Source organism: Rhamphochromis longiceps, linkage group LG23, assembly GCF_057381845.1.
Source record: "Rhamphochromis longiceps isolate RC_006_pf linkage group LG23, R_longiceps_female_GT1.1, whole genome shotgun sequence".
Classification (NCBI taxonomy): Eukaryota; Metazoa; Chordata; class Actinopteri; order Cichliformes; family Cichlidae; genus Rhamphochromis; species Rhamphochromis longiceps.
This window is the reverse complement of record NC_140578.1, coordinates 43,255,596-43,278,428: the sequence shown is the minus strand read 5'-3', so window position 1 is coordinate 43,278,428 and position 22,833 is coordinate 43,255,596. Positions and strand designations below refer to the sequence as shown.

Below are 22,833 nucleotides of genomic sequence, written 5' to 3'. Positions count from 1 at the left end.
ATTCATCTAGCATTATTAAACATATTTGTTCATAGATTCACTTACAGCACTTTCTTGGATGCTTTGACCACTGGCAGCAGCTTCAAAAATGCCTCCTCTGAACGGGAGTATTTCTCCAGGTTGAACTCATCCAGATCTGATGACAGTAAGATGAAGACCAGAGCCGACCACTGAGCAGGAGACAGTTGATCTGTGGAGAGACGTCCTGATCTCAGGGACTGTTGGATCTCCTCCACTAGAGAACGATCATCCAGTTCATTCAGACAGTGGAGCAGGTTGATGCTTTTCTCTGCAGACAGTTTCCCACTGAGCTTCTTCTTGATGTAGTGAACTGTTTCCTGATTGGTCTGTGAGCTACTTCCTGTCTGTGTCAGCATGCATAGGAGATCCTGATTGGTCTGCAGTGAAAGACCCAGGAGGAAGCGGAGGAACAAGTCCAGGTGTCCATTTGGACTCTTTAAGGCTTTGTCCACAGCACTCTGGTAGAAGTCTTTTACAGTAAGTGTTTTCTGGAAGATTTTAAAGAGAGGAGATTGTTTCTTAAGCAGGTTGACTCCAGAGTTGATGAAGGTCAGATAGACATGAAGAGCAGCAAAGAACTCCTGAATGCTCAGATGGACGAAACAGTAAACAACGTTGTTGAACATGTGACACTCATCAGCTTTAAAGATCTGTGTGAACACTCCTGAGTACACTGAGGCTGCTCTGATATCGATGCCACACTCTGTCAGGTCTGATTCATAGAAGATCAGGTTTCCTTTCTGCAGCTGATCAAAGGCCAGTTTTCCCAGAGACTCAATGATCTTCCTGCATGACTCTGTCTCAGCTCCTCCATCATACTTGATGTCCTTCGTTTTTAGGTGAAATAGCACAAGACGTAGGTAGAGCTCTGTGAGAGTCTTAGGCAGATCTTTGCTCTCTTTGTTCTTCATGACAAACTCCAGAACTGTAGCAGTGATCCAGCAGAAGACTGGGATGTGGCACATGATGTGGAGGCTTCGTGATGTCTTGATGTGGGAGATGATGCTGCTGGCCTGCTCCGAATCTCTGAATCTCTTCCTGAAGTACTCCTCCTTCTGTGGGTCAGTGAACCCTCTGACCTCTGTCACCACGCCAACACAGTCAGGAGGGATCTGATTGGCTGCTGCAGGTCGTGTGGTTATCCAGAGGCGAGCAGAGGGAAGCAGTTTCCCCCTGATGAGGTTTATCAGCAGCACATCCACTGAGGTGGACTTTCTAGGGTCAGTCAGGATTGTAGTTTTGTGGAAGTCCAGAGGAGGTCGACACTCATCCAGACCATCAAAGATGAACACAACCTGGAAGTCTTCAAAGATGTAGATTCCTGCTTTTTTGGTTTCAGTAAAGAAGTGATGAACAAGTTCCACCAAGCTGCACTTTTCCTCTTTCAGCAGATTCAGCTCTCTGAAAGTGAATGGAAACATGAACTGGATGTCCTGGTTGGCTTTGTCTTCAGCCCAGTCCAGGGTGAACTTCTGTGTTAGGACTGTTTTCCCAATGCCAGCCACTCCCATTGTCAGCACTGTTCTGATTGGTTTATCTCTTCCAGGTGGGAGTTTAAAGATGTCTTCTTGTCTGATGGTTGTTTCTGGTCTGTCTGGTTTCCTGGATGCTGTTTCAATCTGTCTGACCTCATGTTCATCATTGACCTCTGCAGTCCCTCCCCCTGTGATGTAGAGCTCTGTGTAGATCTGACTCAGGAGGGTCGGGTTTTCTGTTGTAGAAATCCCCTCGAGCACACACTGGAACTTCTGCTTCAGGTCTGACTTGAGTTTGAGCTGACACTCAGTGAGAATCTCTGCATGAATAAACAGCAAATGACACAAATGAGAAAACTGCATTCTGGTTACTGTGGTTATGTGTTCAGTTCACTGGACTCTTGGTGTCATGATCCGGGTGAGTCTGAGTAACTTTCCACAGCATCAGCTCTCCTCGCCTGGGTGGAGCCCTCCTCACTCCTCCGTGCTCCTCACCTGTTGCCAATTACTCCGGCAGTATTTATGAGCAGCACTCACAATGAACCTTCTCCAGATTGTGTGCTTAGCACAGTCAGTTCTCTGCCTCACATTTTGTCTTGTGCTCCTCAGCTTGTTTCGCGTAACCCTCTTTTCCTGTTCCCTAGTCGGCACCTGGATATATCTTCCAACTCTCGCCATAAGTCACGCCTCAGGATTCTGGCCTGCCACTGCTGGGAAAACTCACTCTTGCAAACTGCCATCCTCACCTGCCTGCCTCCCTGTGCACCCACATCTCACTCTGTACCCAGATTTAATTCATCTCCTCCTCCAGCTGATCTCCACCTGCAGCCACGTAACACCTCTTAGTTTTTAAATCTTGGACTCATTCACTACACTGTGGACCACTCTGATTATTATCTCCTTTGTTCCAGTGATCCTGGATAGTTTCTATTCGCCCGATTCTGCCCCTGTTGTTCCTTTGACCTGCCTCAGCTTATGTTCTGGCCTCAGCTCTGCACTTCTCATAATACCTCGCTTGCTGTTGAATTTAGCCGTGATTCAGCTTTCTCCGTCAAGAAATCTAGTAAAATACATTTCTGTTAAAAGTCACTCAGCCTCCGTTTTTTGGTTCTGTGCTTGACTCCATTCCTTTTCATGAGCCATTGAGCCCTGACACTTGGGTTATAACTGAGGGCAGGTTTTATAGAGACACATTTGATTTAATTGTGTTTATTTATACAGCACCAAATCAATACTAGCAACATTTCACATATTACATAAACAACAATATGGAGCCAGTAATGAATAAATATGTAGAATAAATGAAAGAATTTCAAGTATAAAAGTTTTTTTTATTAATTCCTCCAAATAACAACAACAGTCACCCCAATGTGCTTTATATTGTAAGATAAAGAACCTACAATAATACAACAGAAAAAACCCCAACTATCTTTTTGGGTCCTGAAAACTGAAGGCTCTGCCTCCCATTCTACTTTTAAATACTCTGTGAACAACAAGTAGGCCTGCAGAGCGAGAGCGAAGTGCTCTAATAGGGGGATATGGTACTACAAGGTCATTAAGATAAGATGGGGCCTGATTATTTAAGACCTTGTATGTGAGGAGCAGGATTTTGAATTCAATTCTGGATTTAACAGGAAGTCGATACAGGAGAAATCTGCTCTCTCTTTCTAGTCCCTGTCAGGACTCTTGCTGCAGCATTTTGGATTAACTGAAGCCTTTTCAGCGAGTTTTTAGGACTTGCTGATAATAATGAATTACAGTCGTCCAGCCTTGACGTAATAAATGCATAAACTTGTCACGGCTGGGGCAGCAGTCGTGCGGTGGAGTTAAATGAGGACCCAAGTTGCAGACAGTGGTGGAGATGCGAGTGAGGTTTTATTTACAGTGAACAAACCAAGGTGAGGGCAGAACTAAACATAAACCTAAACTGGAAAAACTACAGTGGCTTGCAAAAGTATTCGGCCCCCTTGAACTTTTCCACATTTTGTCACATTACAGCCACAAACATGAATCAATGTTAGTGGAATTCCAGGTGAAAGACCAACACAAAGTGGTGCACACGTGAGAAGTGGAACGAAAATCATACATCATTCCAAACATTTTGTACAAATAAATAACTGCAAAGTGGGGTGTGCGTAATTATTCAGCCCCCTGAGTCAATACTTTGTAGAACCAGCTTTTGCTGCAGTTCCAGCTGCCAGTCTTTTAGGGTCTGTCTCTACCAGCTTTGCACATCTACAGACTGAAATTCTTGCCCATTCTTCTTTGCAAAACAGCTCCAGCTCAGGCAGATTAGATGGGCAGCGTTTGTGAACAGCAGTTTTCAGATCTTGCCACAGATTCTGGATTGGATTTAGATCTGGACTTTGACTGGGCCATTCTAACACATGGACATGTTTTGTTTTAAACCATTCCATTGTTGCCCTGGCTTTATGTTCAGGGTCGTTGTCCTGCTGGAAGGGGAACCTCCGCCCCAGTCTCAAGTCTTTTGCAGACTCCAAGAGGTTTTCTTCCAAGATTGCCCTGTATTTGGCTCCATCCATCTTCCCATCAACTCTGACCAGCTTCCCTGTCCCTGCTGAAGAGAAGCACCCCCAGAGCATGATGCTGCCACCACCATATTTGACAGTGGGGATGGTGTGTTCAGAGTCATGTGCAGTGTTAGTTTTCCACCACACATAGCGTTTTGCATTTTGAACAATAAGTTCCATTTTGGTCTCATCTGACCTGAGCACCTTCTTCCACATGTTTGCTGTGTCCCCCACATGGCTTGTGGCAAACTGCAAACGGGACTTCTTATGGTTTTCTGTTAACAATGGCTTTCTTCTTGCCACTCTTCCATAAAGGCCAACTTTGTGCAGTGCACGACTAATAATTGTCCTATGGACAGATTCCCCCACCTGAGCTGTAGATCTCTGCAGCTCGTCCAGAGTCACCATGGGCCTCTTGGCTGCATTTCGGATCAGCACTCTCCTTGTTCGGCCTTGTTCGATTACACACAGGTGCACTCTATTTAGTCATTAGCACTCATCAGGCAACGTCTATGTGCAACTGACTGCACTCAAACCAAAGGGGGCTGAATAATTACGCACACCCCACTTTGCAGTTATTTATTTGTAAAAAATGTTTGGAGTCATGTATGATTCTCATTCCACTTCTCACGTGTACACCGCTTTGTGTTGGTCTTTCACCTGGAATTCAAATAAAACTGATTCATGTTTGTGGCTGTAATGTGACAAAATGTGGAAAAGTTCAAGGGGGCCGAATACTTTTGCCACTGTAACAGACAAACCTGAAAACACAAGGACAGCGGGGAATACACAGAGATGACACAAAGAAGGCTGGATAGAGAGACGAGTAGTAACACTGATTAACACAGTAATGCAGACGACACAACGAGGAACACAGGCAGACACATACTATAAATACACACAAGGTAATGAGGGAATGACACACAGGAGGGGAGCACAGCTGATCCTAATTCACAAGACGAGACACAAACCTTCAAAGTAAAACAGGAAACAGACTGTTTTACAACACAAACTCGGGGACACGAACAGAACACAGAGGAAAGACACAGGTAGAGATCAACCTAAGAACTAATACAAAATCAGAATTAACACAAAGTACACAAGGTGATACCAAAAATGAAACAAAACGCTGAACGACCCAGGACCATGACAGAACTAGTTTTTCAGCGTCACTCTGAGACAGGATATTTCTAACTTTAGAGATGTTGCACAAATGGAAGAAAGCAGTCTTGCATATTTGTTTAATATGTGCGTTGAAGGACATGTCCTGGTCAAAAATGACTCCAAGGTTCCTCACAGCGTTACTGGAGGCCAAGGTAATGCCATCCAGAGTAAGAATCTGCTTAGATACCATATTTCTAAGATTTTCAGGGCCGAGTACAATAACCTCAGTTTGATCTGAATTAAGAAGCAGAAAGTTAGCGGCCATCCAGGTCTTTATGTCTTTAAGACGTTCCTGCAGTTTAACTAATCGGTGTGTGTTATCTGACTTCATGGACAGATGGAGCTGGGTATCATCTGCATAGCAGTGTAAATGTATGCTATGTCTTCTAATGATGCTGCCTAAGGGAAGCTTGGTAACGGGAGCGTTGCCAGCAGAAGGCTGAAGTGGAATCTCCCAGAAAGCTGCAGAAGAAAAAACATGAGCTGAGATGGTGGATTTCAGTCAAATAAGGAGAACTGTGGCTTTCCTCCAACCTTTGACCAATCACCTTAGTGTCCTGTTTATCAACCATAATAAAAAGCATTTACTGTGTGGGCATTTTTTTGTTTGGGTCTCCAAACAGCAGAAAGAAATGGCAGCCATTTTTTTAACTTTACCTTCAACTGGTAAATAGATTTAAGAGAAAGCACTTTGATCATATTTGTGACGTGTCCCAAACTGTTGTTGTCGCCTCATTTATGTTGATAAAACAGCTCTAAAACCAATCTGACAATATAAATCTGTAAAATGGGCAGAAAACCTGCTGCTGGTCCCATTTTAATCAAACCAACCCAAAGAGCAGATATTCATGTGTGTACACAGGAGGTTATTTGTGCAGATGCATAAAACACAAACTGTTGGCTTTCTGCAGTCTCTCACTCCTGAAAGTGTTGGCAAGTGTTTTGGATTTATTATTTATATAGATTTTAATGGCACCTGTGTAATGTTAACTAAGGTTTTTATTGTTTATGTATTTTTTGTTTAGTCATTCCCTGACTTACCTGTGGGTTCTGGGATGGTTTTATTTAAATTCTCCAACAGATCATTCTTGTTTATCCTCCCCAAAAGATTTTTAGCAACTTCAAAAGTGTTGATAGAGTAGGTATCAAACATCAGATCCACTATGTTCGTCCTCTCTGCATTCTCCAGTTTACTCACTGGGATTGCTGGTAAACCTTCTACAGACCCGTTCTTCAGATGCCACTTAAATTTTTCAAAGTCATCACGTCCCAAATCCTCCAAAGTCCCCAGAAGGATTTCTTTAGGTGTCGTCATCTTTTACCCTGTAAGGACCCGATAAACAAAGACTGTAACAACAGCTGGAGAGGTAATTGTCTGATTTATCAGAATTTAACTTGATTCTAACAGCAGTTCATCACAATAAATTTCTTAGGCTCAGAATGCAACAAAATTGCACATGAAGAAGCACATAGAGAAGTATCCAAGTAACACTTTGCTACAATATAAAACAAACTATTATAAATAAAGAAAATATATAAACTAAATATATACACTACCCGTCAAACGTTTTAGAACAGCCCAATTTTTCCAGTGTTTTTGTCACGGTTTGCGAGCCGTGTGTAAATTATTAAAGGACCCTTTATGCAGGCAGCTCAGATGCAAGTGAGTTTATTCATCACATGGTGATACAAACAGAAATGGCGAAGGTGAGCATGGAAACTAAGCAAAAACCTAAACTGGGAAAACTAACAGTACAAGAATATGAAGAATTACACGAAGGGAAGACGAAAACACGGAACACAAGGGGTGGGAGCAAAGCACCACAACACATCACTATATAGTAGTGATGGGTCCAGCAACACTGATGCACCGACGCTTGTATCAAGCTCACAGAGCGAAACCTGTATCGGTGCGTGTGTCGCTTTAAGAAAAAGTCACGTGATCGATACAGCTGCTGTATCGCTCATTACCAACGCGCTAAACTGTGTTTAAAAGGTACCGCATCTGCATCTGTCAATGGGATGAGTCGCCACCAAAAAACCCCCCAAAAAACCAAAATTACTCTCGCAAAGATAAAAAAAAAAAAAAAAAAACATCTCTCCATAACAAAATTGAGCTTGAAAGAAAAAAAAATGTTTCTGCTGTGTGGGATCATTTTGATCTTTTAACTGCAAATAAGGGAATAGTTTGTCTGTCTTTGTTTCAGTGTAATCTATCAGAATAGGAAAAACAGCAATGTGACTTGCAGTGTAAATTATTTATTTTCTATTCTGCTGAGCTTTGTTACACAATCAAAAGCACCTCCTCAGTGTTCAGGCATTACAGAACCAAACATGAAAATGAGGAGACAAACACACCGAGAATGAACACAGGTCGGCCTATATTGACACTGAACTGCTTTATCATCATTTTTTAATTAACATGCGTTTTATTATTTTGAAATCAAGCACCTAGGAAGTCTGTTCTGGACCATGCAGTCCTGAGTTTTATTATAACGGACTGCCAACCCCTTAGTATTGTGGAGAGTGTCGGAGAGAAACATTCCAAGATCAGAGGATCCTTTAACGTACTGGGGGAACAGGAAGACATCTTATCTGAACCTTTTCCACCTGGCTTTACAGTTTTTGTGTACCCCAGCTTCATCTGTGCCTCTGAATTTTCCAAAGCTGGGGAAATGCACCTTAGAACACACATGCATCAACACTACAATGAGCGGGCGGAGGGAGGTTTTGGAGTCTTCTCACACCCCCGTTCTCTGCGACAGGCACGTGCAGAGGGGGGGGCTAGAGGGGCTTGAGCACCCGCCCCTTTCCTGATGGGTGCCCAAGGTGCCCTTTTGTTGAGGCAACTTTTTTAAAAAAAAAAAAGTATTCTTTTTTTTTAATGTGTGCGTGCGTGCGGAGTCCTGTCTGTGCCCTTCAACAATAATATTTAACTATTAATCACAGTTTTGCTAAATAAAAGGATCTGGCTTGCATCAGTCACATGATCACATTTAACCAATGATCGCCCTCGACGGCAGAACGCGCTGGTTACGAGCCGGGAACGAGCTCACAAAGAGCACGCGCATTTTTTTGCGGTCCGGAGCTGTAAGAGAAACACAAGTTAACTCAGAGACACAGACTGATGCGACAAACCCAGTAAGTAGGTGTACAGCGTACACTGTAGTGTGTAGCACACAGGAGTATTAGCTTATTACGTACACGTTGGTAAGCTGTCTTGTGGCAATTTGACGAACTGAAACAAACGAGCGTGCTGTGTGTGCAACAGCGTGACAAACATTACCTGTCCTTTTATTAACTGCACATGTAGTGCTGGTCATAGCTGCTGGCTACCTGTGTAAGGCTGTCATGGGTCTGTAGCTCTGTCACCGTTTTAGTGAACATATTTAGTTTTAAAGTAAGTTACAGAGCATTTCCTGCCCTTCTGGGGGGATTATATTTCACTAAAAAACGATCTAATATGCATGTCCACATAATTATGCATTATTATAATTATAATATATTAAAAACACGCTGTATTTTAAAGAACATACATTAAGATGCAGATTATATTAGATTTATATTTTAAATAAGACAAAATTTGGATTTTACAGCAGTAAAATGATTGTATCTCTATACATGTAATAAGCTTTGCCCTGCACAGAGTGGATAGTGAAACAAATGCAATCATCATAAATACATTATTTCATATTTATTACTTCCCCCTCCTCATTGCTTTATTATTGTAGCTCTAGTAATAAATAATAATGTAAGGATTCTGGATCAGCACCATGATGCCCATAGTATATACAGTATTCTGAAGAAGGTCTAAAATGTCAGTGTGTTGCACCAAAATATTTAAGTAATTATCAGTTTTAGTTCTTAGAGTGTACCTCAAAGCACACTGTGTTCTGTTGATCTTATGTGCTGCACAATAATGTTTAATATTTAGTATTTACTGTTATATTACTATATATCATTGTGATGTTGTTTATTGTATTGCTCTCGTTTTCTTCTGCTTGTTTTCTTTTTTCTTTCTCAACAGGTGATCCAGGTGATTGATGTATGTGTGTGTGTGTATATATATATATATATATATTTATTTATTTTTTTGTCTGCTTATTTAGTTGGTTTTTGTTTTTTTGCCCTTTATCCCTGTCCCAGGACACAGCTGGGAGTGATTGACAAGATGAGACAGAGGAAACGCAAACTAAACACACTGACATGAGACACGGACCTTCACCACAAAGCAGTAAATACATAGACTGAGGCTACGTCCACACGTACACGGGTATTTTTGAGAACGGAGATTTTCCGTTTTTGTTTTCAAAAATAATCCCGTCCACACGTAAAGGCAGAAATGAAGGAAAACACTGCTAGGAACATGCCAAAGCAACAGGTGGAGATATATTCCTAACCGTGCAGAAATGCTGGCCAATCAGAAGTCTAGAAGCCTCGGTGGGAAAAAGTAAACAAAGCTGGGGCATAGAAGGAGAACCAAGTCGTATGTGTGGAGGGACAGTAACTGTGTGTATATGTAATCATTTAAACACTGCAGAAAGTACAATTAACACTAATAGTATAATAATAGTACCTGAATTGTACGGAGCCCCTCTGATGACATGGTCCAAAAATAAATAAATTGTGGCCACAAAATACCCTCGAAATACTATTTTCGAGAGCACGAAATGGGTATAACGTGGCAACGAATTACGCATTTGTGGCAACATCATATTGATACAATTCCTGGACAGCTGCGTAGAGACACAAGCATGAGAGTAGGCTAAACCTATACACCGTGGACAGAGACGGTATGAGTGAGTTTTATTTTAGGCTGGGAATGAGCTACAATGCATTTTGAAAAGCCTGCAATGCAAGGAACCATTATTACGGAGAGACATTTAAACAGGATACTGAGAGCCCAGTTGCTTTACAGGACCTGGACGCCGGGATAGATTTTATTGTCAACCAACTGCAAGGGCCTGGGAAGGATCACGGTTATTGGTCAAGTGTTTCGTGCCCACAAATTAGCATTTCGTGCGCACGAAGTAGTATTTTGTGGCCACAATTGATTTATTTTTTGGACCATGTCATCAGAGGGGCTCCGAAGAATTGGGATACAGCCTCTGAGATAGAAAGTGTGCGACCGTGAACTCGACTCTCTTTATGACACATACACACACAGACACACACACAGACACTTGTTTTCAGATTTTAGTGAGGACACCAAAAAGCCTCAAAAATATCCTCAAACTCGTGAGGACGGCCATTTTGTGGGACTCTATTAGCCCACATAGTAGCATACCAACTCTTTGTCCTCACAAACATGTCTAAACAGGTACACACACACACAAACACACACACAAACAGGTTTGTCAGGTTCCTCGGCTCGTTCTCTGCGTTCAGTCCATTGAAGGTGATTATTGAGCCAATCACAGCTACAGAGCTCACTGTGACTCTTCTTCTCTCTACAGTCACACAAACAAACACACTCAGAGACTCTGACAGCAAAACTACAACAATGTGGTGTTAACACTCACCCTGCCTCAGCTCCACCGTCCTCCTGCTGCTCTGACGGAGGCTCAGCTGTTTCTCTTCCTGTTCCCACCTGCTCGGGTGGCTCCTCCCCTCTGCAGTTACAGGAAATCAGGTGTGTGTGTCTCTTGTTGAGACTGGTTCTTCCTGCTCTCTATCATCACATTGGGTGTTTCCAAATTCAGGGAGAGGATGCTTCGAATGCCACATTTGTAGGAAATTGTATCACATGGACGCGACGAAGGCTGTTCAAATTTGAAGTCTTCCAAATGCGTCCTTCATTTCCCTGAATTTGAAGGATGGGTCAGGTGTGTCCTTTGTGGCCCAACATATCCCAGGATTCATTGCGGGCCATACAGGAGATATTTTTCTGATAATGATAGTGATCGAAGTGGGAGTTAATGCAGGAGACGAACACTTTCAAATGTAAGTATATGAAAATCTGGTGGTGCAAAAGTTTTTATAGCGGGTGTGTTGTTAGGCTCTGGGCATCTGCATAGACATGTTCTTTTTTTGAGAATGTGAGGACAAACTTGAAAGAGAGACACTGTGAGAGTGGACACATCCACACTGCTGCTGCATCTGTGCTCACCACGATGGCCTCCTTCAGAGAGATGGAGGACTCACTCTGTCTTCTGGCTGATGTAAGTGTTCAGCTTTGAACAGCTGTCGTTCCAGCTGCTTTTAACTTTGTAGTTTCACATTTGTACAGACTTTATATTTTTTATAGACGTGTCATAAACCAGTCCTTAAATCATTTTCATTATCACAGATACAGTCTACACTCTGCATCATGAGCTGGTCAATATCGCAAAAGTTGTAATTCGTTTCATGTTTCATGTAAACTGCTCTGAGGTCACAGTGACACCAGCAGATGTAGTTGCAGCCTCTCTGTCCCCACCATCCCGGCCCACGTAGACCGCAAAGGCCGGGTCCTCCGAAGGATGCAGCCGACGAATTGGGACACAGCTCATGTCTGACAGCAGTTTGAAGAGGAAATGGATTCTGTTCTGTTCTTCACTCATCACCTACCTGACAGCTGACACCTCACACCTGTTTCTCAGCTGCAGGTCAGACAGAAGGACACACAGAGGATGGAGGGAAGGAGGATGGATCTGCTAGTCTGAAAGTTGGTATGTCAGTTTCTGGTCAAGTTTTTGTTCAACAGGAAACATAAACAGAAGCAGGATTCATACCAGCCTCCACTTGAACAGCAGCCTGCTTAAACTGTCTGCGTGTCTCTAGCTGATCTCTGTCTCCTGCTGATGTCACAACGTCTCCGTTTTATTTGAACACTGGAGGTGAAGATGGCAGATTGTTGGCTAAAATGGATGTCTGTGGCATCCTGCATTTAATGTTCAGCATCTTTGTGAAAAACCCTTTAAAAGTTGTTTAACATGTCCAAAAATCCAAAACTGTTACAGATTACAAAGATGTTGTTTCTATGAGCTCAGGCTGTACTTGCTAGTTCACATTTCGGTAGTAATGTTGATGATGAGGATCATTATTTGTCATTGCTTTAGTTTTTATTCCACTGTTTCAAGGACATGCACTTAGTAGGGACAGCGGACTGGACAGGTCTTCAGTCTGTCTCGCTCTAAGACAGCTGGATTAGGCTCCAGCGCCCCCGCGACCCTGAAAAGGATCAGCAGAAGTGGATGGATGGAGGGTCAGTTTGTCAACATTAGAAAAACAAACATACTACCTGCCTTAAATGTGAAATGGACGGGCTTTATGTTTGCTCGTTGTTTGCTAAAGAGACTTTTCTGCAGCATTTCTCTCCCGACTTCTTTGTAGCACCTTTCACTGTCACACATTTGATCTTTACAGCAGGGCTGTGCCATATCATATACCATACTATAGAATTTTGACATAGTAGCTATATAATGTTACTCCTACTTTATAGATCTCCATCACCCGATCCTCCGAAAACCTCTTGGAGTTGGCAGCACTCGACTGAGCCATTTTGTGCAGAAGAAGATTAAAATGATGCTTTAAACTCCAGATGTTATCTGAGCTCAGATCCTAAAGCCAGACCTCTGCATCTTCATTCTTGTGGAAAAGCAGAGCAGATGTTGTTTTCAGGAGGATGCTGCTATAATGGCTTTAGTTCCTTGCAGGTAATTATGACGACAGCGGAAGCAGCAGGAACAACAAACAGCCCAAACTAACAGACAAAATATTAATGAAAGTCCAACCCAATCTCCTCCATCCCCGTATCCTCCACTATTTGCATCTTCATCTGTGAAACCTGCAGAGCAGAAACAGTGTGTGGACAAAGTTAGCCGGTATGCAGACATGTTTGCTTTTGTTACAGGAGTTTGAAACACATCTGCAGCTCATTCAGAGGCTTTGGGGCCGTACACACTTCATTTTAAATCAGTACAGCCGATCTCACAGCTGCTGGATGTTTCTTTGAATCATAAGAACATTAAGACAAACAAGATGATCATGAAAATCATATTAATGATTGATTTGGCCTACGTTTGATGCTGAACTGCAGTAGCTCCTGACATTGTGCTTTTATTTCGTCTGGATTAGTTTGCAGCACTGCTGCACAGTTTACATTAAAGTGCACTTTTGCAGAGCAGACGACCCCCTGCACGACTGATGGGGTGAACCAAGGCCCTGCATCAGACAAAGAAGCATTATTTCAACTGTGAGTCATGCAAAGCAGCTCTAGTAGAGTCCTGTAAATGAACAGACTGGATCCCTGTAACGTACCACCTCAGTGACCAGTGGAAACATTCAAATGTTCAGGTAGTCATCCTAACTGACTTGGGGTTTCTGCCAGTGTGTTACAAGTGAAGCAGCTCGCCTGGTCTACACACTGGGACTCGTTTCTTTAAATCACCATTAATACAGTTTCAGCTGCTGACACATTCACTAGTGGGTAGTAATTAAAGCATGCTGCACCACTCATGAGTGCTATCATTCAGCACTCTCATTCATTTGTCTTAAAGCTGGTAATTAAACTCCCTGATGCCTCACTCTGTCTCACTCTTTTCTGTGTGTGAGAGAAAGAAGATGCAGCTGTGTTTCTAACAGCTGCTCTGGAGGAAGCCCTGCAACTCTAGAATCTCACCTGAGTCTGTGCCTGTGAGCTTGATGGAGTGCCTGAACTCCTTGATGACTCTCTCACCACAGATGCTGTGGTTGGTTGGTTCACTCACTATGTATTAACAGACCTCTCTGCATTGAATCATATCTGTTATTAATCTCTGTCTCGCTTCCACAGCATGTCTTCATCCTGTCTTCCTTCTCTCACCCCAACCGGTCAGCAGATGGCCCCGCCCCTCCCTGAGCCTGGTTCTGCTGGAGGTTTACGTTGAAACCAAGCACACCATTGTTTTTCTTGTGACATTACCAATAAGTTTGATGTGTCACATGGCCCTCTTCCTATTGAAAAAACAAAAGTTGTATCCAAGATGGCCGACTTCTAAATGGCCACCATGGTCACCACCCATCTTGAGGAGTTTGCCCCTCACATATACTAATGTGCCACAAACAGGACTTTAATATCACCAACCATTCCCATGTTATTACGGTGTATCCATATAAATGGCCCACCCTGTACTTACATTATAACCAATCCGCTCCTTTATCCCCACTTAAAATATTTTTACTGAACTATTGTAATATTTGCTGCCATTGCTGCTGTCCTCTTGGCCAACTTACTCTTACAAAAGACATGTTTAATGTTAATGAGATTTTTTTTTTAACTAAATAAATAAAGGTTATATAAAAGTCGCTGCCAAAAACTGATCGCGGCTTCTACCTTGTTACACGAATGTTGTTTGTGGCTCAAGATGACTTTATGTCATCCATGAGGGAAGCATTTGACATATGTTTCACATATTATAGCCCAACAAGTTACTTATAGCAGTTTAAATACGAGCAATCACTTTTTGGCAAATACCACAAATCAGTTTTTGGCAGACAATCACTTTTTGGCACAACACCGGTGTCTAGCAGGTTTTATATTTTAGAAAGTTTAAAGCTCAGCTTAATAGAAGTAGTGTGGTCGTGAGTTTTGCAGAAACAAATTTGTGCAAACCTCAATGAAGTGAAGCAACATTATAAAGAAGAGTGAGCCTAAATGACTCCCCAATGATGTGAGAGACTGATAGTCATACAGAAAACAATGACTTTGAGCTGTTGCTGCTAAACGTGCTTCTACAAGCAACTGAATCTTGGAGTGCACTTTGGTTTGTCTGCTCATAAATTGGTGGTTGATGATGATAAATGAACTTCTGAACTGGTTTAACATCAGTGCAGTGGCTGGTCCATTCCTTGATGTATATGTCAACGTTCAAAATGAGCCATTTAAATCAGCTGAAATCCAAGTTAGGCATGTTTCCCTTTGTTGTTGTTGTTCTTGACACGAGTGCTTCAGTTATTTTCTCATCAGTATGTTAGGACAGAAAGGATTCTGTTGTGGATTTATGATCATCTCACGTGTGTCCATCTTTCAAACTCTTAGATTGTGTAGACATTAATGCAGCTGTCAGACTGTAGGCCAGTTTCTTTGCACTGTAAGCATTGATTGGATGCTACTGTAGCAATCAGTGCTTACACAAAACGTCCCTGCGTAAACCCTCAGACACACAACAAACAGATCAATAGTATCTGAAATTCAGAGTACGGATCTTTTTACACATTTCTCACAGAAAATCACCTAAATCGCTTTCGTGTGAGATGCACATCATGTTTGCCTCATAAAGACTTGCCCTGTATGTATTCATTTCTTTTGACTTTCACGTGGAATTGTCACCTAATATAACAGGTCCATCAGTAAATGGTGTCTATCTTCAGTTTCTGTCTCCTAGACTTTGTCCCTGTCAGGTTACAGCTGAATAGATAGTCATATCATGCAGAGACTGCATCGTACTATAATGCTCGTATGATCGCGTTTGTCATAAGTGGACTGGTCTTGTTGAAACTTTGCAGAAACCTTGCCCAGTAAACTGTGAGTGCTAACATTTCTATGGCATATGCAAATACTTTAGACAAATCCCACAGTTGTCTATATTTGTATATTTGACAGTTTAATGAAGCATTTAGAAATCAAAGGTCAGATTAAAATGCTGGATCACAATAGAATGTGATATCACACAATACAATATTTTTAATATCACACACAGCATGAAAGTTTGCTAGTGTATATTATAAAAATATTACAGTATGTTGGTATAACTTTATCCCCTCCTAGTTTTTAAGATACAAATTTTGGCCCACACTGATTTGTGATCATATTCCTCTGTCCACTAAATGAAGATGGAGGCTCTGCTCTTTATTTCTGTGTTTCTCTGGAGAATCCTGGTAACATGATGGCTTTCTGTCTCTAAACACACACGAGCTTAACTCCGAATGAACATGATCAGAGTTCATTGAACCAACTCTGATCAGTCTTTTCTAAGGGTTTCAAGCCTTTCTTGTTCGAGCCTCTCTTTGTTGTTGCTACAGTTATGTGTAATTATTAATAGTATTGCAGATGTTAGCCTCTGCCTGCAGTGTTGATGTGGGTAAAGGCTTTAACCATGGATTAGCGGCAGGTCCCAGCTTGTAAATTGTGGAGCATTAATGCCCACTCCAGCTCCTATAACCAAATATAAACAGTTGGGATGAGAGTTAGCTCAAGCCACTACAACAGCCAGCAAGAATGATCTGTTCATGCTAGCATTAACAGTGCCTATACACATAGCGACACACGGGGGAGGGGCCTAACTAATAACCAAGATGACTACAGGCTTGGAGGTGCTAAAAGTCAGATATACCAGGAGCAGTTTGGGCTTTAGAACAAATTTTGTGTAATTATAACAATATGTAATTTAGGACCTGGTTACATATGATGCTGCTGATTTTTTAAATCTAATTTTTACGTTGCATTAATTTCTTTTTGTCAGACAGGGAATCAAACAAGTTCTGTTTTCTCGAATGAATCCCACTGTTATTTGTTTGTCCTACCAACAGGGATGTTTACATGGTATTCATGACTGCTGCACCTGATGACTTTCACAGCTTGAGGACTGCAAACATTTCCCAACAAGACATGAGTGGTGGGGTGATCGTTGGTATTCCTGATCAGGTGAGGATCTGTTCCCATCAAACCACCAAAACCAGTTGTTCAGGATGTTTACAGGATGAAGAATCCCCAGTTATTCTTTGTGGTTGGAATGTGCTTACATATGGCTGTGTGTGATTCTGGCTTACTTTAGGGTCAGAGCAGTTGGTATGTGGAGCAAATACTGACACAGTCAGAGTGGGCAAACCAGCAATAGGCTTGTTGTCATACCTGGAAGTCTGAAAGCTCCTGATGCTGGATGGTCTTTCTAGTTTTTAATGACAGGTCGTCTAACAAAGCTTCCATGAGGTGCTATAATGGAGACTGTCCTTTTCAAGGAGTTTCTCATGTCTTATCCTACTTTTTTCTTTTTTTAATTAACAGGAGTGAGAATTTGAAATCCTCTATATTGACATGATTACATTTCTTCTATTAAATGAGAAGTACATTTTGAACACAGTACAGTGAACACAATATCCAAGAAGCTAAATCTGGTGAAATGGTTTCTTTAGCTGTCAGCTTGAAAGGCTGATTGGGGTATTTTTGTCACCTTGCATGCGGGGTGACAACAGCAACACAAAAGGGTAATTATATTCCATTAAATCTGAGCCATATTATATTCAGTATATTTATTTTAATTTCAGTAAATGTTTTTATTTAAATGACATGTTTCAGTGAGATAAATGTGTTATTTCAAGGTCGTTGCATCATTTTTGCAATATATATATATATATATATATATATATATATAATCCACATAATTTCCTTAGGGATTATTAAAGTAATCTGATTCTGATTATTCACTTTAAATATGAATACCACACCAGACAGCTCATATTATTCAGAAGGCACCTTTATTGCTTCAATGCAAATTAGAAGGTGATTAGCAGCCAGATGCTGCTAATCCACTGTATTTGAATAATTGCTCATCAGCATATGTGAGCAGCTCTATAAAAGCAAACATTTTGGCAGTTTTCTGGTCTGGAGTATTCAGGTGTTTGTTAACACAATGTCATAATGTTCCCAGGAACTGATGACCCAGAAAATTCACCCCAGGGTCAAACTGTGCAGTGGTCAGAAAAAGCTCAAAAATCCAGAAGCTACATCTCAGACTCTACAGGCCTCAGTAAGCAAGTTAAATGTTAGAGGCCATGACAATTAGAAAAAGTTTGAATAAGTGTGGCTTGTTTGGAAGGGTTGCAAGGAGAAAGTCTCTGCTCTCTAAAAACAGCATGACAGCATGGCTGCAAGTTTAGTAGCAAATTTGCAAAGCATAACAGCACAAACACCGCATACCAGCTGTTAGCATGGTGGTGAAGGGGTGATGATTTGAGCTTGTCTTGCAGCTACAGAACCTGGGCCCTTGCAGTCATTGAGTTTTCCATGAAGTCCCTTGTATACCAAGTAGTCTACAGTCAAAACTGAGTTTTGGTAATGCAGCAGGACAAAGATCCCAAGCACATCAGCAGAGCTACAACAGAATCAAGGTGTTGCAATGACCAGGTCACAGTCCACACCTCAACCTGAAAAACAGTGCTGGGAACTTAAGAGGGCTTTACATAAACAATACCACAAACCTCAATGAACTGACGAAACGATGTAAAGAAACGTCAGGCGAATGGAGACTAAGAGTCATACAGAAACAATTTGGTGACGCTACTGCTGCTAAAAGGTGGCTCTGCAAGCTACTCACTCATGTACAGTGCTTAGTTTTTCAGAGTACTCTATAGATTCCCATGAAAACACTCTTTTCCACATGACTGTATGTCAGATAAAAGAGATACGATCTGTGAAGAGGATTCTGAGAAGAGAAAACATCTGGGGACCTGTCCCGAAAAGTTCATTTTGTTCATCTGGGCGTAGAGTTTTCAGTAGCAGGAACGCTCTGTCACTCATCCGAGTTCGACTTCAGACTTCTTCTGTCTCAGCTCAGTGCAGGTTTCCCCAACCTTTGTTTGAATTTAGACTTTACATATTGTCCAATTTCAGCAAGGGAACTGAAAAGTGTGCTGAGGATAAATGATCAATTAGGCAGATGTAAATGAACAACAGCTGCAGGCTGGTGGCTCTGACATCACACCTGATGGACACCTAGAAGGCTAGATTCAATTGTTTTGGAGTTTCTGAAGACCGTCTATGACTCTGGGGTGACATCAATCATCTTTTATGGTGTGTTCTGCTGGGACAGCTGGGGCTTCCCTCTTTCCCCTGCTGGGATGGGCACGCACACGTCGCTGAGATGTGTGGTCTCAGGTAACTGGTACTGCTGGAGGCTGCAGGTGACATAGTCATACTATACCAGTGTAATAACTGAAATAACACAAATAGAAATGAATAAATAAACAGATAACATAGTCACATGAACAAGAGGAGCCTATAGAGATTCTAAGTAGCTGATCTTGCAAAAGCAAAATGTGTTCTGCACCACAATGCATTCAGGTCACAATTCTGATTGCAAAAGCTGGCAGATAGGACAGGATATTAAAAATAAAACAAAAACCCACCTCCCACCACATGCAGGTCATCCTAGCAGCACTGAGCAGCTCCTACAGTGACACGCTGCTGCAACAACAGTGTGCGAGGAGAAATTTCAGATATCTTTCCAGCTGCTGTCAGACTCTACAATAGAGTCTTAGTGCCCACTTTAAAATTAGGTGTATACAACATCAGGGGAATAACAACACGTGATATATTACACCGTGCCATTATTTACTTAACAAAAACTAAGCCAAAAGGCAGTTTCTGTACTTTTTTCACAAATGTCAATATTTTATTAATTTACTTATTTTTAAAACATGTGGTTTATTGAATTGAAAAAAAAAATAGCTGCAATTGTTGTAACGCGAGCTATGAAAGACAACCTGCATCTGCAGCTGTGGTCACTGGTCCTCACATCATGTTTGCAGCATGTTCTGAACCACAAACAGAGCAGTGCTAACTGGTGGGCTAGTGATGTAGACACTGATGCTAGTTAATTTAAGGTGGGGCTGCTGAAATGTTTAAAAGCTGAAGCCCCCAAAGTTTTACTTGTCTGTGACACAAATGAGCTCCAACCTGCTCAGGTAGAATTTAACAACAGCTGAGCTGCACTAGACCTGGTCTCTGCTCATCTTGACTCCTCGTTTGGTAAGAACTTTTTATTTGTATATTTAAAATCTTTTATAGACAACAGGCTTATTTTGAATAACTCGATCTCCTGCCACACTTATACTCACATTCACTAACCAGATATGGGCTTTAAAACATGCATCATCTGGGTTCTGTGACCATGAATATCGTGAATAAGAAATGTGCATGCACAGGCAGAGGCCTATCTTTTTTTATTTATGTTCAAATAATGTTCAATTTTAATTCCCCCTTTAGAGCATTTCATTTACTGAAGACATCTTCACCATCCGCTGTTCCAGACGACTGACTCGTGCCTGAACTCCTGCAGGTTAATCAACCAACCACTGATCAGTAAAGCAAAAAGTACGGTAAGTGTCCTCAGTTGGAAAAGTTTGCTTAAAAGTTTCACATCTTTATAATATAAATAATTATATTTAGCAAGAATGTTGTCATGACTGAGTGCAATGACCGTTTCCCTCTGTAAGGTTCAATGTGTGGATGCAAGTAGAGAAGTTGTCTTTAGATACACCTCATGAATAGGGGTGGGTTTTTATAATCGATTTATCGATTAAAATCGATTCTGGCTTGGATAACGTGAAATCAATCCATTAAAATCCTGAATTGATTTTTTTTAATATAAATTTATTTTGCCCAAAATGCCAGAATCTCTGGTGAAAGATCACAAACTTTCAACAACCACCAAACAGCTAAGACAGTAAATGAGAGCAGGAACACGGATTCTGCACAAAGACTTAAACACACAGCGCGGAGCGCGGATCAGAATCAGTTAGATGTCGCCTTTCTCACAGTCGGGGCTGAAAGCCGACAGCTCGCTGATTCTGATTTGTCGGCGGGTCCGCGCTTTGTGTTCACGCCCTTTTTGCGCTGATCATAAAGCTGTTAGTTTTATCTCTCTCCAAACAACATTGACTGAACCAGCAGCAAACGAAGCAGCAAACTACGCTTCACATAAACATCGTCATGAATTCACTCTGACTTTTGCTGTTTTGCTTCCACCACGATGCACAGCTCTCTCTCTATGTCTGTCTGTTGTCTTGCTTGTTACACAGAAGTCTACCGTTGTTTACAGGCTGTCAGCTGCTGTTTTACTTACTTCCGAAAAGAAAACCCAATTTCTGCCGTTCAATACTAAACAAATGTAAACTTTTTAAAATTATGCAAAATGCAAAACGCTTAGCCGTGTCTCTAATAAAACCGCGGTAATGTCAGAGGTAACGTTCATATGTTGATTAATGGTTTTCTTTCATTTTTGATGTACTGCAGAATATTTTTATAAAATCCCAGAACAGTAAAACCACCTTCATGTTTTTCTGTGTTTTATCTTCAGCTACTTTGACACAAAGGCATCTGCTGTGACGCTCACACCTCTGATAACGTCTTGTGTGTGTCAGCTTCCTTTTTATAGATACAATAAAATGTACTGTACTGATCTGAATTATAATATTTCTGACTGTCCAAATTTCCCAGATTCAAATCGAATCGAATCGTGGATCGAACTGATTCGGTACCTTGTGAATTGGAAGCGAATCGATTCTAGAAATCAGTGACGATACCCTGCCCTACTCATGAACTCATCAACTGAGAGTTAAAAAAATCATCAAATTTATTTAAATGACTTGTTGTTAATTTCCACTACTTTACATAAAAACTTCTGTCACATGGTAAATGGCCTGTATTTGTATAGCGCTTTTACTAGTCCCCCCTAGGGACCCCAAAGCGCTTTACACACCCAGTCATTCACACACTGGTGGAGGCAGCTACAGTTGTAGCCACAGCTGCCTTGGGGCAGACTGACAGAAGCGAGGCTGCCATATCGCGCCATCGACCCTTCTAGCCAACACCAGTAGGTGAAGTGTCTTGCCCAAGGACACAACAACCGAGACTGTCCGAGCCGGGGCTCGAACCGGCAACTTTCAGATTACAAGGCGAACTCCCAACTCTTGAGCCACGATCACCCCAAATGAGCTGCTATGCAGGCATATTCAAATATTTCTAAGATTATAAGGTCTTACCAGCAAACTCCACAATTTTATTTGTGTCTTCGTGAAAAAAGTCAAGTTTAATCTTGTGAATGTAAAAAATTATTAGGTAAAGCAGCCCCTTCATAATGTCTACATGCTACCAAATGTATGTAAATGATTACAATTTCCTGTTTTAAAAAAATCAAGTAATACTTTTAAAAATTACACAATATTATTGTTCAACATGTCCTCCGTGCCTCTCTGAAAAGTTTCAAAATATTTACTAAAGTAAAAATTAGACTGGTTTTGATATTGAATTTTTGGAAGCTGTTATATTGATATTGATTTTTTATTTTTATTTTATTTTATCATTTAATGATTTTAAAAGTCATCATTAAAAGGAATAAGAAAGTAATGACACATGTTTTTAGTTAGTTTCATTTACTTTAATTATTATTTTTTAAATGATCCTTGGCGCATATATTCCTTTCAGGCACTCTCCAATAACCTGCGGTCTTTACAGTGAAGACACGCAAACATCAACCTGGAACATAACTGTATGAAAATATATGATCCGTATTCGTCTTAGCTTCATAGTTACACTGTTTAAAATAGAATATTAAACCAAACAGCGGTAATTACCTGTCCAGCAGAGATTCGCTAGCTCTTGTTTCATTTCAAGCTCAGTTAAATTATTTCTTTCTGCTTTTCCTCATCAGCGATCTTCCGTCTTTTCTTTTCGACTTGTCTCTCAGTCCGCGCTTCCTGCTCAAGTAAGTCAGCCCCCTCCTCTGGCGCGCATGCTCTGCAGCGCATACCCGACGGGGTCTGCGCAGCGCGTGCACCACAGGTGTGGAGAAGTACTGATTAGTGCTCCAGTTTCAACATAAACGCTTCCAGAAAGCGAAACATGCTCCTTTTCAGACTAAAATATCAACGTTTCAAACCATACTCCAGGGTTTTTAGTTCAC

General features: G+C 41.4%; 1 protein-coding gene and 2 long non-coding RNA genes across 14 annotated transcripts in view; 1 reads left to right on the top strand and 2 right to left on the bottom strand.

Moving 5' to 3' along the window:
• LOC146642747 (NLR family CARD domain-containing protein 3-like) overlaps positions 1–10,850 on the bottom strand; it is a 20,555-nt gene extending 9,705 nt beyond the window's left edge. For all 3 annotated transcript variants that reach the window (XM_085397225.1, XM_085397227.1, XM_085397226.1), the window contains exons 1-3: positions 10,714–10,850; positions 6,233–6,514; positions 46–1,816 (exon numbers count right to left, since the gene is read on the bottom strand). In XM_085397225.1, the coding sequence (XP_085253351.1) occupies positions 46–1,816; positions 6,233–6,506 (2,045 nt within the window). In that variant the 5' untranslated portion in view covers positions 6,507–6,514; positions 10,714–10,850. The remainder of the gene's footprint in view (positions 1–45; positions 1,817–6,232; positions 6,515–10,713) is intronic.
• On the top strand, positions 6,681–22,434 carry LOC146642746 (uncharacterized). 10 transcript variants are annotated; one of them, XR_014909494.1, is made up of 6 exons: positions 6,681–8,332; positions 9,338–9,464; positions 10,648–11,352; positions 11,773–11,841; positions 12,253–16,796; positions 20,136–22,434. It is a non-coding gene; the product is annotated as an uncharacterized LOC146642746 (long non-coding RNA). The 10 variants fall into 10 exon arrangements; XR_014909495.1 differs by having other exon boundaries at positions 11,627–11,841; XR_014909492.1 differs by having other exon boundaries at positions 11,627–12,377; positions 12,615–16,796.
• LOC146642745 (uncharacterized) lies at positions 16,807–22,833 on the bottom strand. The gene is made up of 3 exons (XR_014909516.1): positions 22,505–22,833; positions 19,277–19,334; positions 16,807–19,082 (listed from the first exon to the last, which is right to left on the bottom strand). It is a non-coding gene; the product is annotated as an uncharacterized LOC146642745 (long non-coding RNA).